Consider the following 15,769-nt stretch of genomic DNA (forward strand, 5'->3'; position numbering starts at 1 on the left):
TCCTACAAAGGAAATATTCTCGGAATTGGACGAAATCAACGCCCAGGGTCTTATTTTTCCACGAAGCTTCCAGAAGACCGAAAGGATCACGAAGTGGGGCGACGAGGCGCCGCCACACTAGGGCCGCGCGGCCTAGGGGGGGGGGGGCGCCGCCCTAGCGTGTGGGGCCCCTGTCACCCCTCCGACTCCGCCCTTCCGCCTACTTAAAGCCTTCGTCGCGAAACCCCCAGTACCGAGAGCCACGATACAGAAAACCTTCCAGAGACGCCGCCGCCGCCAATCCCATCTCGGGGGATTCAGGAGATTGCCTCCGGCACCCTGCCGGAGAGGGGAATCATCTCCCGGAGGTCTCTTCATCGCCATGATCGCCTCCGGATCGATGTGTGAGTAGTTCACCCCTGGACTATGGATCCATAGCAGTAGCTAGATGGTTGTCTTCTCCTCATTGTGCTATCATGTTAGATCTTGTGAGCTGCCTATCATGATCAAGATCATCTATTTGTAATGCTACATGTTGTGTTTGTTGGGATCCGATGAATATTGAATACTATGTCAAGTTGATTATCAATCTATCATATATGTTGTTTATGTTCTTGCATGCTCTCCGTTGCTAGTAGAGGCTCTGGCCAAGTTGATACTTGTAACTCCAAGAGGGAGTATTTATGCTCGATAGTGGGTTCATGCCTCCATTGAATCTGGGACGATGTGAGAAAGTTCTAAGGTTGTGGATGTGCTGTTGCCACTAGGGATAAAACATCAATGCTTTGTCTAAGGATATTTGTGTTGATTACATTACGCACCATACTTAATGCAATTGTCTGTTGTTTGCAACTTAATACCGGAATGGGTTCGGATGATAACCTGAAAGTGGACTTTTTAGGCATAGATGCATGCTGGATAGCGGTCTATGTATTTTGTCGTAATGCCCTGATTAAATCTCATAGTACTCATCATGATATATGTATGTGCATTGTTATGCCTTCTTTATTTGTCAATTGCCCAACTGTAATTTGTTCACCCAACATGCTATTTATCTTATGGGAGAGACACCACTAGTGAACTGTGGACCCCGGTCCATTCTTCTGAAATACAATCTACTGCAATTGTTCTTTACTGTTATTCGCAAACAAACATCATCTTCCACACTATACGGTTAATCATTTGTTTACAGCAAGCCGGTGAGATTGAGAACCTCACTGTTACGTTGGGGCAAAGTACTTTGATTGTGTTGTGCAGGTTCCACGTTGGCGCCGGAATCCCTGGTGTTGCGCCGCACTACACTCCGTCACCAACGACCTTCACGTGATCCTTGACTCCTACTGGTTCGATAAACCTTGGTTTCTTACTAAGGAAAAACTTGCTACTGTACGCATCACACCTTCCTCTTGGGGTTCCCAACGGACGTGTGTTAACTGCACGCATCACTTCCCACGACCAGTCGCCGAAAATCTTTACTATATTCTATGTTTTGAGAGAATATGACAAGAGAACATGTATATATATAGCATCTAAATTAACGCGCTTACGATACTCTTATCGTCTCATACAGTGCAGCCACTTTGACGCATCGTGCACACTCTAAGAGACGATATTGTGTTGGTGAGGTACGGGCACAGAACACCAGCCGTGTGCCAAACAGGGGCACACTGCCACTATCTTCATACATATCGCATGCCGGCATTAGGGCCCGCTGCAGTAAATTTATTGTCATCTATAAAGGTGGTCCCTACTTACTAGTCGCGTGTGACCCATGGAAGCACGCTGCCATAAAGCCGTTACTAGTAATAAATAAGTACACTCAACAAGTAAAAAAATGAATTGACTACCCAAGTTCAAAGTTGTGGCACCAGCCACAACTTGCCTGGCATACCTTTATCCGCGAAGGTGCAATATTGCTCCAAATTTGAACATCTTCATTTTATAAACTAACAGGTATATTTAAATCTGAGTCTAATGTGGCCCTGGTCATCATAAACAGTTCAACGAACACTGAATGACAACTAAAAATAATTTATTTAATCAAGATCAGCATGCTCCGATAGATGAAACCCCTCTCACATGAGTTATTGTGATTGTAGACTGTCATCTTGAACCCATCTACAACTACCTTGAACATCAGGCAATCGCCTACCTTTAGTTCATGGAAAGAAGAAACAGCATGCCACCCTTTGAACAGGACGATCTCACCTTTGTAGGGGTTGGCATGGACAACCCACTCGCATTCTTTGCCGCATTGGATCACCACTAACTGGGGGTAGCTGCGCCCCCTCACATGAGCCCTGAACTCCTTCGGGATAACAAGCATATACAAATCATCGTTGTCCAACTAGACACAAAACCTCCTTGGATGAGAGACGACATCATGGTGGCCGACCTGCTTCGCAGGGTGCCCTTTTGGTTTGTTACTATTAGACACCAACCTAGCACGGGTAGCTTCCATTGCCAAGGCATCCTCTCTCGTCCCCGACACCTTTGCCTCCCTTAGGATCACGGGGGTATGATGTTGGTATCCCACTGGAGCAGGCCCGACGAATTTCCTGATAGCTGTTCGGGTATCTTACATGGAAATCACAATTGCATCAGTTGGCAAGCTTTGTAATATGTAATTCACAATTGCATCATGTACAATGTACAATGCATAATATCATCGTTTCCTCTGAAGCACAAATGAACCCATAAATAACCTATATAACACAAATGCATAATTCAAATGATCTAAAGTACTCAGATAACGATAATGCATCATGGAGTCATCTAAGTTACCTAAACTGCACAATGCAACATCTAATAATTTACTATACAACACATAGCATCATCTAATTTCGTTAACATACCACAATAAAACATCATCAAAATCACTTAATAATGAAAAACTGAATCATCTAAATTACCTAAGCATGTATAGCACAATGCATCATAAAAAAGTAACCTAAACCACATACTGCATCATCAATCCAAATTATCCAAACAACAGAAGTCTTCATGTAAATCTATTATATACTAAAAGCAAAATAAGGGTGTTTTTCGAGGCACCAGGTTAATCGACATATACTAAAATAATATAAACCAATGATTTTAATCTTAACGTCTTAGATTAAAAGATACGAAGTGTTACGAACAACAGAAGGTGTACAAAAATAAAACTATGGCACGTTAGAAACCATATGTGTCCACACGTGTTCATATCTCAAATAAAAAGAAATAAGAGTCCATGAAAAAAATATGTACCTGATTTACACGTTCTATGGTTATAAACATTAAACGATAGAAGTTCTTCACGTGAAAATAGGAAGGGATCTGCTTCCATGTCAAAAAAAAGTAAGCCACATGTTATATGTAAATGTAAAAGGAGTAAAAGGAGTCCTACAGCTCTACGTCTGATATGGATTAGAAAAAAGATTTGCTTCCACGTCGAAGAAAGGGAAGCCATAGAATCTATGCTATATGTCACGTAAAAGAAGTCCTATAGCTCTACGTTAGATATGGGTTAGAAAAAAAAGTCCAAAGGAACTAGACATTTGTGTGTGTTGGTCAAGCACATGGCAGACTCAAAATGGAATATACATAAGAAACATTAAATTATTTAACTATATTACTTATTCAACTACAAAAATAGTGAGACATATATATCAGGTGTGCCCAAATTTCTTGACCACTCTCTTCATGTGTGCATGTAATTTTTAATGGACATGAGAAAAAAGTCTTACGTAAAAAAGCAAATATCCAAATTCAATGATATGTACGTGAGACTATGGCAAAAAAAATATGAACGATAGGAACGGACTAGGGAGCTTGTGCATGTCACTATGTACTTAATTTAGCTTCAAAATAGGAACGGACTAAGAAGCTTGTGCATGTCACTATGTACTAAATTTAGCTTAAAAAAGAACGCTACAGAATTGTAGATTTCGTCAATCTCGAGACCTGTCAGATGAATTTTTTTGGACGCAGTCTCTCGAAGGTGCTCATAGGGATAAGGTATGTGTGCGTTCATAGGGGTGAGTGCATGTACATATATGTGAGTGTCTACGTTGTTTCGCAAAAAAAAGTAGATTATTAGAATAAGGTTCGAAGAATTCGGTCGGACCGGCCGTGATGAAACATAAGTTTCATGAAAATATTATTCCCAATTATTTTCAAACCGCAAGAAGTGAAAAAGCAACTTCCAGCCGGAACTCACGTACATGATCCCAAGCGTAGGGAGAATATATGCCATATGATTGAGCGAGATGCATAAAAGTAAAATAAAGATCACTACGAACATTGCCACACTTACTTTTAACTCGATGTATGTTCATGACTACGGTTGTGGTCGCAAAAAAAAAATGGTTCAAAAGAAAATACGTTGGACATAGAAACTCCGGGAAGCAATACAATTGCAGAACTATAGTACATGGGTGTGAAAAATTATAATATTATACTTATTGTTGAGTAATACTTTGAATTTTTATTTATTCTGAAATATTTTATGAGTAATTTGTTTTGTAATATTACATGAGCAAATTTCTCTAGATTTATGTAAGTCATGCACATGTGCCAACTATGCCACCACAAAGCGAAACTAACACATTCCTTCTATAAATGTTCAAAGACTACCCTCTCAACCAGGGGGTCTGAAGGGGCAAACGAATCTGGGCCGTTCAATCCACATGCAACAGTAATTTTTGAGTCCCACTTTTCACAGCAACCGTCGGATGCGGTAAATTTTTTCTCACTCATTTTTTGTCTAAATTGGTCCATGACGGATGGGGCCTCGCGGGCGTGGGGTCAGCGAGCAGAGTCCGCCAGGTCGCTCGCTCAGGTCTCCTTTCTCCCCTCGTTTTTCTGTGCGCGTGGTGGTGGTGAAAACCCTAGATCGGCCCCGACGTATCCTCTTTCTCGTCTCCGCCTCCCCACTCCCGCTCTGAGCCGCCTCCTGCTCCTCTCTCCTGCTCCTCTCCTCTCTCCAGCTCCAGCGCAGGAAGAGCGGCGCTCGAGCGACCGCGGCGGATGGACGCGGGGGCAGTCAGGGAGCCGACGCGGATGGACGCGGATGGTCTGCGGCGGCTGGACGCGGGGGCCGACGCGGGGGCCGGCGACAGCGTCGTCTGGATGCGGCGGCGGCTGGGCGTCTCTCCCTGGCTCCCCAATCCCGTCTCTCCTCCTCCGCCCCTCTCTCCCCGCCCCAGCCCCATGTGAGGCCGGAGAGGGCAATCCCAGGCCGGAGTCGCGGGAGCTTGCCACCGATGTGCAGCTCGTCCGCCTGTGGGGGGCCCGCCGGAAGCTTCCTCCTCGACAGATGCTGGTGCAGAGCAGAGCGACGAGCCGCCGGAGCAGATGAGCTTTTGCTTCCTCTCTCTGTCTCCCCTAGATTTCCTTGCTGGTACTTTGTTGTGTTTTTGTGCTGTTGCTTTGTGGGCTACTTCTGCTACTCGTGCTGCTATATGTGCGTGTTTCTGGTTGTAAATGTGGTTAGTGCCGTTGTGTACTGCTAGATCTACTACTGCCAAGCCTGGCTGCTGCCTTTGCTGCTGCTCGTTGCTTCCTTAATCGATGTGTGAAACTGAAAACTCTTTGTGAGGATCAAGGATTGAGGAAAAGGCCATATATATTGTTGCTAACATTTTGTCTGATGACAGCAAGAGTACGAGAGCAAGACTTGTTGGATGTTTGCCAAGGATAATTTTTGCACCTCATATTTTCAAGAATATCTGGGTAGATTTAATGATATGTCCATTAGAGGTGCATTTTGAGATACAGTGCATGGTTCTACCTTTTGTGCATTGACCCTATTTGCGGTAATTAATTTTGATTCTGTTCTAAATGGCAAGGTCGGGTAGACTTGCAGCCTGAAGGTGTGGAGGTACCTCACAGCCTTGTTGACAAGGGCATGCAAAGGCATGATCAAGATTATGGCAGACGATAAAGTTATTTGGCTGAATCCTCTTATATGAAGCAAGTGCAATGTCCGACATTACCGGGACTTCACCTGCCGGTGAGGCAAAATCATATACGACTCCAAAATGGATTGAGCGCATGCAGCAGATGACAAGTGTGATTTTATTGTACTTTGCCTTCTGCACTTATGAACTGAAGTTTCTGTTTCTACAAACAATTATTCGGCATGTTTTGTTTCGATTCTAGATGATCATATCATAATCCAACCTAGATGTCCTTTTATTGATTCGCTATATGTAAACTGGGTATTATACAGGAGCAATTTTGTTACTCTGAATCACTCTGAATATTTTGATCTGCTGGTATTATTATATAGGACCTGATTGGGTATTGCTCTGTGTAGGGATGCATCATGAGAAGGTGGAGCTGGCGTCGTCGTAGGCATAGTTGTACGCTGCCTCCCAGGTTGAGCATGGCTGCTCACTGGCAACCAGGATTCGACGGCGGTGAAGATCTAGGTAATTTTTCTAAATTTTTATGGTACTGCGCATTCAGGGAAGAATAGGATGTGAGGAAGCTAGATTGTCTTTCTTTGTTTGTGTCGGTGGTCCATGGATCTGTGAAGATGTGAGGAACTTAGAAAAAGCCCTAGGTAATTTTTCTAAAATTAATGATACCTGAATTCCTTGTATAACCATAAACTTGGCATACATTCATTTGTCCGTTGTCTTTCTTTGTATGTGTCGGTGGTCCATGGATCTGTTTTGCTGTGAAATATAGTCTCATTATTGCTTCACATATTTTTTTAGAGAGATTGATAATTCCTCATGATCATACCTTTTTGGGAGAGCAAATTCTTAATCCTAGCTAAGCCAAGCATTCCAATTGTTCATAAATGAATACTGTGTAATTGCAATGCGTGATATAAAATTTATTACGTACCTTGCAGGAATAAAGCACTCCCCTAGCTCTCGTCTGATCCCTTTCACCAATGTTTACTTTCAGTACCTTGGAAGAATAAAGCACCAGGATGTGCCCGCGTTGGAGGCAAAGAACATGGAGGTTGTGGTCTGCGGTTGCAGTTCAGCCTGCTCAGCAAGGCAGCAATGGATCCTTCTTCGCCTAGAAATGGCCAATTCTGTATGTAACGTGTTAATTTCTTTTGCTCGATACTTTAATAACCCCTAATTCTTGGTACTGTATTCTTTTCCCTTGTATGCTACTTTTTGACCATTATTTTCCGACTTGACATATTTTTCACTTCTAGAGCAATACATTGCCACCACCTTTATATGCTATAATATGTGTGAGTAGATGTGGTCTTTTAAGTTGTTAAATCTCTCCATTATAACATGATATCTTATTTTCTTTACAGGTCAAGACATCATTTCCAAATACAGAGTATTCTGTCCATCCAAATTGGTGCATCTAGCCAAACAATTCTTGATGTTGCTTTGAGCTAGCTGCATGGTTCAGAGATGGTTCTTCATTTCGGCTTCTCTTCATTTGTGGCTTGTACTGGCTGCTTCTTTCAGAGCTTATGTGTGAGTTTCCCTCTTTTCAAATTCCCCTCTGAACCTACTAATTTGTTTGATGATAGATGCGAGCGCCATATGGACACTCCAGTGTCCTGGTCATTCTAAATGCTTTGGGGGCGTTTGGCACATATTGGTGGTTCAGAAACGATGATCTTAGACCTCTGTTCATACTTCCTCCAAAAGATATAACACCATTCTGGAATGCAATTTTTATATAAAATGGTATTGTTGCTGCGCGACACTCAAGAGGGTTCAGTAGCTGAATCTTGTCAAAATTGTACATAATTTCCTTTATGGTGCTATTGGCCATTCGGTTCACATTGGCCTATTTGAATCACTTGCACAGTTATTCTTTTCTACTCTTGTTCTGTTCTCCCGTTAGCTAGATTCATAGCTATGCTACATGATCATCATTTACTCAGATTTTTTTTCTAGAAATAGATGTTTTTTATAGGTTAGCATGGTTGGTGTCATGGTAAGCCGCATCCACATTTATAAATAAGAATTGCTGGCAGGTACAATGCTCCGCTAGGCAGCAATGACAGTCATGTGCCAGCTACTTATGCAACATTACTTGGATATTTCGTAGCCGCTAGGCTACTTACGCAACATTACCAGGCCAAACTAAATCACCAATTGTTGCTTGATTTGAAACCATGTATTTTCTCCATGTTTTCAGGCGCCAATAAGTAGAGGATGCTGAAGGCGCTGATGGCTTACATAGCGGGCTACCCCATTATGTCCGATGTCGTTTACGAGAAGCTCAAGCTCAGACTGAAGGTACCTTGGGCTCTGCTTCAATAATACTCTGTTCTCTGAATGGGACTAGGACATGCTAAAGAAGCGAAGTTAAATGGTAACACCTACGACCGGTTATGTGCAGTGTGTGTGTCCATGCCCAGCTTCTAGAATCTCACATTGCTTTCGAACTTCTACCCTGGATATTTATCTCCTTTCATCCAACTGATTCCGATCATAGCCAGCTACTACAAAAACTAATTCTTGTTGTTGATAAAGCCACTGAAAATATTAGTAAACGTGGCTATGCTGATTAGCTAATTATGTACACAAATAGTATCTCTTCTCTAACATGATCACATAAAAATGGTTAATTGTTTAGTTTGCAGTAAGAAATCTCCTTATGGCAATTACTGTCTGATGCAGGGTCTCCCGAAGGCGGAAATCAAAGCATGTGCAATGTATTTCATTGTCACAATAATTGGTTCATTTTCTATTATAAAAACATAAGGGGTTGTTTGGAAGAAAAGGCAGGAGGAGAATAATATCACTAATTTTGTACGACTTCCATAATACCCAGTAAAAACACTTAATTTGTTTCTTTGTATGTGTTTATGATCAATACAATAAAAAGGGCCTCATTATTTTATTTAGCTCATGTTACCAGCTTCTTATTTCGGGCACTCAAATTATTGTTTCTTTGTATGGGAGTATGCATTTAATTTACCTACTGATTTTAAAAGGTTGCTTTCAACCATGCACTTCTATGCTATTGTGAAATTGAGTAGGACTTAAACTGTAACTTTAGTTTTCATTCACTGTCGGTGCAATCTTATTGAACTGCTGGTTATAGTTTACTACAGGAAATCCAATACCCCTTCTAAAATTCATGCCACCCTGTTGCAATGAGTTGGCGGTGGTTAATATATGAGCTCAATAGCACTATGGGCCTCAAGAATACCACACTTGAGGTTGCTAATATACCTGATTCAAATATCAGAAACCAGTCATTTGGATAGCAGAGAGCAGAATGAAAAATTGGCTTGCATTCCAGGTTCCAAGGTGCATTTCTTTCCCTCATGTACCTGATCATCTAGGTACTTCTATCTATTGTCTGTTAAGTTGTATGTTATCTGGAATACCACCTCTTGAAGCCACCATCCTATCATGTACCCTTATCTTTGTTTTTCATGCTTTACTTGCCTTTGCATTTTGGGTAGGATTTGGCTCGAGATAGCAATTGCCTAAAAGATAAGTTAGCTTTGAGTTATTTATTCTGGGTTCTATGCACTGTAGGTAAATATACATATGCCTAATGAGTTCTCCGCGGTCTGCCAGTCTGCAACACATAACTCATACATACTTATACACTGATACAGTAAGACATAATATTCAACTTTGTTGCTCATGTGTCATTTCCCAGCTTGTTCGCCATTCAGAACGGTAACATGCGATGGCATTTTCGGTGATAATATTTTTAAAATAAATAAAGTAACTCTGCTCACATGTGTGTAGTTCCCCTGAAACTCTTTTATGTTAATATATGCTCTATGCAGTATCCATCTCTTCAGATGTCTGTTGTATGTACAATGCATCCTTTGTTGCTAAGTGTTTTTATGCCAGGCTGTTTGTTTCATTTTAATACAATGATCTCATAGCAGGGTCACTTTTATTTATAGCCCTATGTTTCTCTAATTAACTTTACACTATGCATAGTATTTCTGTCCGTACAGATAGAAAGTGAGATTTGTAGGTTTAGGCCAAGAGGCAACTAACGAATTTAAGAATTATTTGGTGCCTCAAGTCCACTGCTCTAGAATTTGATGTAGTACAGGAAAAGGAATGGATAATCCACGTCTCTACAGCCTAGGAAATTAACTCTTGCAATCTCATCCTACACATCTACAAGCCAGTAGCTACAGCGCTGACGGTAAGAATCAGACAACAAGGATAAACAATGGCAACACACTATGGGAGTCAAATAACTTATGGCCGGTGGCAGCGGCGACCTGTCCTCCAGTGGCAGTAGCGACTCAGCGGCGGAAGTAGCTTTGATTAAGAGGGTAACAGGTAGGGCTGAGGTCGGAGGAGATCGAAACACGTAGGCACGGTCCTGAAATGCTAATAAGAGGTGGCGATGAAAGAGTTGTTTCAGGCTTTAGGTTCCCTTTTGATTTTTAGCTACTCTCTTTTCGATTGGATGTCGGTGGAAGTGATGAAGTTATAAGAGTTGCATTCCCTTTGTTTGTTGCTTAATATCATTTGTGCAATTAGTATCTAATTTTCCACCATTAGTTCTTTGAAGCCTGCAAAACTACAGACTACTTATAAGAGTTTACTTTCAGGTGTATGAAATGAAATATTTCTTTTCAATTCCTAAATCTGCAGTGTTGGGTGTTTTGATGGGTTAGTGAGTCAGATCTTTTCGATAAAAACATATTTGAAAGGTTTTTGTCACGCTACTCGGCTTTGGGTGTCTTTTTAATTATTATTACAGTATCACTGTAGGAAGGAAGACAACAGATGATTTTTTTTTGTTATATTCTGTTGTCAGTGTTTGCTCCTTGGCTATTTTTGATAGTATCTTCTTGTTCAATATGTGAGCAGTTTGGATAATGGACATTACTGTATTGGAATGCAGAGGTTTGATGGCATGATTCTACCTCATTATTGTACAGTGCATTCAACCTGTTGTTGCTTTCTTCCAACCCAGGTATTAATCTGGGTAAATGTACATATATCTGTGCTCATTGGCTCTCTTTCATTTTGTGCTACTACTGATTTTATAGGCTTGCTTTTGAATATGTTGTCCAATTTGAGAGCTATAAGGTTTTAGAAAAAATTACTCTTCAAATTATAGTGCATGTGCTCTTCAATCCGATCAATATACCTGCAATTCTGAAATATTTAAATGTCTGCATCTTTTTTTCTTCAGATTCTTGTGTTTACGGTTGACACCTACTGGTAGTCCTCCTCAGTCCTAACCTGGACGGTAGCGGAGGCGTGTATGTTGCAGATGGCTCCGAGGCGCTCGAGCAAATGGCCCCTTCATCTCCCATCAAGTGATCCAAGGATGGTAAGAAACCTTCACTGGCTTCAACATCACCGCCCGTGTGAGATTTGCATATTTTACTTTTGTGTATGCTGCAAATCAGTGCTTGAGTACCCCCGTTCTCTGGCCTTTGCTTTTCTTTCATTCTGCGAGTATGTGGAAGTGGAAAAGTAGAAATCTTGATGAAACACCGTGTTTTTCTTTCATACAAGTCGATGGCATGGCTTTGCACTTGGTAAACAATCTACATCTATGGATTATATGTCTAGAGGTGCTTGTTGTTTCAGCACGGACATGTTATCTGTGCTATATATTGTAAAGCTAATATTTATCCTTCAATATATAACGGAATTTTATTCCGAGTTCTCTTTTCTGCGTCTTTGGTAAATATCCTAGCTCAAAATGGGAGCTCTTATTTCACCAATGATCACATGGTATGCGGTTGCCCATTATACCGAAAATAGATTGGCTTAGAAGTTTATCGTTTTCATTTCATTCTTATACAATGTTTTGTAGTACGCTCCTTGACTAGGGGTAGCTAAAGAAACCTATTTGGCTATATACATGATGTGATCTTCATAAGATAATTTTTCAGATTACTGAATGTTCATTGATCTTTCTTTATGCTTCCCGACTTCCCGCTGCTATTTTCAAAGTCTGGATGCTTAGTTTTCCATTGTTGGTTTGGAGCATTTAGGAAAAATTCTATTTTTGCAGGCTAGGTGCATATGTAATGGATATTCTGGCTCGGATCTATTATTCATGCCACAGTGGGGTGAGCTTATCTCGATCCTCTAGCGTAAGCTCGGTCTCTCTCTCTCTCTGTGTTGCCATATGCTATGGTTTTTAGTTTCCATGGACTGATTACTGAATCTGGCTCATTCTTGTGAATATGTGAAGTAGAAAATTAGCGTGAACTGGTGGATGGCTTTAGTTTGTCAGTATTTTCATTCCGATCTAATTTATTTATCGATAGCTTCTTGGCCAATACATTTCCAAATTAATACATTAAGTGGTTTATTGTTTCCAGGGAACCTTGGTTCTTTTACTTGGCCCAGTTGTGATGTGCTTGCTTAGCTGATTATAACTCTGCAAAACTAGACCAAATATAGTTTGCTTAGAGTCTGTTGTAAGGTAGGGTGGATTAGTGTAATGCAATTTTATTGTCGAGGTAATGGCTCATACTACCGTGGCTTTATGAAACGAGTGTCTCTGTGGCAGTAGGATCAAATGCACCAGTATGCAGCTGGGCCTAACCATGTTGTATGTTCTTTCTAGGAGCTCAAAACATGCTTCTTTTTGCCCTGCCTACATCTGGATGTGGGTAATGCTACTTTTCTTGGGCTGTGATATTACTATTAGCTTAAGGATCATCTGGCAAAAAATCATATCAGCCTTCTCTCTAATAAGTAAACTTAACAATATGTTATAGTGCATCATTACCATATGGAGCAATATGACTTACAAGTGGATGTTGTAATTTTTGTTTGCATAGAATGGGAGTTGAGGGTTGAGTTGTGCAATATTTGGCTATGGTTATTCTATTACAAGTGCATATCACACATTTGATAATGGTTCTTTGCACACCACTTTGTTTTCTCCTGATGCCATATAATAATAACATCTACACAGTTCAACATGATGCCATATAAAGCTTGATAGAATCAATCTCTGGAAGAATTGTTTTCTCTACAGAAATCTAAAGGCATTATATAAGCATGTGTTATTCTAAGTTTAACCAGAGATGAACTTTTTCTATTTGCAACAAGTAGCGATGTTCATGTCTGAGTGATCAAGATAAAAGTTTATTCCTCTTTGTTTCAAGGGTGTGGTAACCTTTTCATTCTAAGAGTTTTATGTGTAGATGCTCTTAGCCATTCTTCTACCGTACATATAAGAACAGGTTGTGGGTGAGGTTCTAATGCCTGTGAGGTCCTATAGAAGTTCTGTTGTATATTAATTCACCTGCTTGCTATTTTAGTGTTCCTTACCCGAGGTACTCCTAATCTGATTTGCTATTTGATCATGGCGTGCATTGTTTGATCAACCCTATTAGTATGAACCTTCATAGACAAAGCATCACTACGTTGTTTGGATGATGCACTTTAATTTCCAGAAACCCAGTCTCCTATTGTTCTCATCGTGACCTTTTTTTAAATCTTGATATAGTATTTGTTTCTTATATACATCTTAGGGTAGAGCAAAGTCTTTGTTTGAACCCTTCTACTCTATTGAAAGGCTGATTCCTATTTGGCAGTTCAATGGTATTATCTAATTAATTTCCTTAATGGGGATAAGTAATTTATAACTTCATATTTCTATTTCCTTTGTCGTACTATTTTGAATCTTTGCTGAACTCTGAGTTGGAGCAAGCATAATAGTACTATTTTGAATATATACTGAGCAAACACATACGTATTGTATATATTGTATATGAGGTTCCATTATACTGCTTTCAGCTTCATGAGATGATGTGCGATTAAACAAACACGTGTGCCATAGTTGTGGCGCTAAGAGCCATGCTATTATGGTGCTTCACCTTCCTTTATATGTTCGTATCCATTTTTATACAATGTCTTTGCAGTGAACTTTTTAGTCACATGCAGCTGTTTCTTCTGTAATGCGATCTTTTCAGCTCAAGAGCTCTTACCAGATCAATATCTTTATGCGCTGGACATTGTCTACTGACAACATGTGAAGATAGTGAGGGTTGCTACCAGAGCATAGCTGTTTGCGCTGGATAATGAATGAGCACGAATCGGAAGCTACTTTCAGTCAATAGAAAATCCGTGTTGCCTGAGACCAAGCTCAAGGATGGGGATAGCTGGGGTAATTTATTAGGTTGCTACCGCCTCCTAAGTTTGTACATAATGAGACCATCCGGTAGTAATTTTTGCTGCAAATATAAGTTCTCATGCAATAAATTCAAGTTTGAATTTGTTACTTGTGCCTCCGCCTCCTTAGTTTGTACATAGTGTTATTTCCTGCAGGACAATGATATTAGACATTCTCTAAATTTCTATAGAATTTACATGTGAATTCCACCAGTCTTGCTTTTGCCTTTGCGCCGGGGATAGAGTTGCCATAACCCTAAAGCCTCGAACCAAAAAAATTATCCTCCTGCTCGCAATAAGTATAAACAAAGCTAAATCTTATGGTTTAGATTCTGCCTTGATTTTGCCATTTGCGCGATAGCGCAACCGGTCATCTAGTATATTAACAAATATATGGCATGTCCATTGATTGTTGAGCCAAGAATACATAGCAATTAAAAATAATTCATTTGTGTAAAATTCATTAAACACTAGGTTTGGTAGTTTTAATAATTGTACAACATTACTTCTATAATGTTACTATGTATAAAACATTATACAAAAATTGAACAATTAGAAATAAATAGCCTTATAAGATGTTGCCCTCGCATTTGCGAGGGCCACCTTGCTAGTTACCTAAACAACACAATGTGTTATCAAAGTTACCTAAAAAGCATTGCATCGTCAAAATTATGCAAAGTGTTCAACGCATCATATAAATCTAAGAGCATCCCCACTCGTTGGCGCTCCCCACGCCCAAATCCGGCGAAATTTTCGTCCGGATTGGAGGAAGATTTGGCGTGGGGAGGAGTAGTTTCCCAGCCGCGTTCCCAGGCGAAGACGACGATGCGAGTTTGAAAAACGGAAACTTGATAAACTTCGGCTAAATTCGGGCAAATATAGACTAAATTTAATGATATTTAGACTAAAACGGGCGGAGTTAATACATAGAGGCCGAATTCGACTATATTTCGAATTCGGCTAGGGGAATTCAAATGCTAATTTTAAAACACGGCGCTCTACATGCCCAAACGGCGGTAGAACACCGTGTAGTCATCGCCGCCGTCGTCCTCGACCTTCGGCACCTTCGGCGGCGCGGCCTGGCGGCTGCTGCCCTGGCCGGCGTCTCCCCACCCCGGGGATGGCTTGTACCATTCGTCGTCCGAGGACTCGAGGTCGACGACGGGGGCAACGACGCCGGATGGAGGCGTCGCAGGACGGCGGTAGCGCGCGGCGTCGTCGGCGGCGGTTGGAGCGGCGCGCGCGGCGAAGTCGGCGTGCGGCGGCCAGGTCCATCAGCCGCCGCTGCTGCTCCGCCTCCTCGCGCTCCCAGTCGCGCATGGACCACGCCAGGGCGGCGTCCTCGGGGAGGGCATTGTCGGTGGGCACCAGGTCGTTGAGCGACCTGGCGATCGCCTCCGCCACGGCGGCGTCCTCCGCGCGCTTCGCCTCCTCCTCAGCGAGCCTGTTTGCGGCGGCGGCCGCGGCGTCCTCCTTTTTCGCCGCCTTCCTCTTCCGCCCAGGCTGGGAGGGTTGGTCGCGGATGACGAGGGCGCCGCTGCTGCGCCCTCTGGTCGGCGGCGGAGACGCCGGCTCCTTCTTGACGCGCACCGGCGTCGAAGGCGACGTCGCCTCCTCCCTCTTCACCGGCGCCAAGGATGACCTCGGCGCCGATCCGGAAGACGACGAGCTGGCAGCCATGCGCCGTGGCTGCCAGACGTTTCCCCGGCGGCGGCTCGCCGATGCCCTCG

At 42.0% G+C, this 15,769-nt stretch overlaps 1 protein-coding gene across 16 annotated transcripts; it reads left to right on the forward strand.

Moving 5' to 3' along the window:
* The first annotated feature begins 4,852 nt into the window (after positions 1-4,852).
* LOC127342041 (uncharacterized) lies at positions 4,853-14,236 on the forward strand. Of its 16 annotated transcripts, XM_071828079.1 has the most exons (12): positions 4,858-5,721; positions 5,811-5,974; positions 6,281-6,395; positions 6,827-7,017; positions 7,253-7,421; positions 8,095-8,195; positions 8,580-8,711; positions 9,154-9,215; positions 9,450-9,531; positions 10,795-10,866; positions 11,089-11,229; positions 11,923-14,234. In XM_071828079.1, the coding sequence occupies exons 2-5, from the start codon at positions 5,930-5,932 to the stop codon at positions 7,307-7,309; spliced, it is 408 nt and encodes a 135-aa protein (XP_071684180.1). In that variant the 5' UTR covers positions 4,858-5,721; positions 5,811-5,929; the 3' UTR covers positions 7,310-7,421; positions 8,095-8,195; positions 8,580-8,711; positions 9,154-9,215; positions 9,450-9,531; positions 10,795-10,866; positions 11,089-11,229; positions 11,923-14,234. The 16 variants fall into 16 exon arrangements, 13 of the variants coding, with proteins under 13 accessions (XP_071684180.1, XP_071684175.1, XP_071684179.1 ...); XM_071828074.1 differs by having other exon boundaries at positions 9,007-9,531; positions 11,923-14,233; XM_071828078.1 differs by lacking the exon at positions 9,154-9,215 and having other exon boundaries at positions 11,923-14,233.
* Positions 14,237-15,769: the final 1,533 nt, after the last annotated feature.

Source organism: Lolium perenne, chromosome 3 (assembly GCF_019359855.2).
Source record: "Lolium perenne isolate Kyuss_39 chromosome 3, Kyuss_2.0, whole genome shotgun sequence".
Taxonomy (NCBI): Eukaryota; Viridiplantae; Streptophyta; class Magnoliopsida; order Poales; family Poaceae; genus Lolium; species Lolium perenne.

What these genes read in the sequence shown, in the direction of transcription:
- LOC127342041 (XM_071828081.1), top strand. Translation starts at nt 5,930, where the DNA reads ATGAAGCAAGTGCAATGTCCGACATTACCGGGACTTCACCTGCCG. An exon ending in TACCGGGACTTCACCTGCCG is followed by an intron (nt 5,975 to 6,280) that starts GTGAGGCAAAAT and finishes TGCTCTGTGTAG; the next exon opens with GGATGCATCATGAGAAGGTG. An exon ending in GCCTAGAAATGGCCAATTCT is followed by an intron (nt 7,018 to 7,252) that starts GTATGTAACGTG and finishes TTTTCTTTACAG; the next exon opens with GTCAAGACATCATTTCCAAA.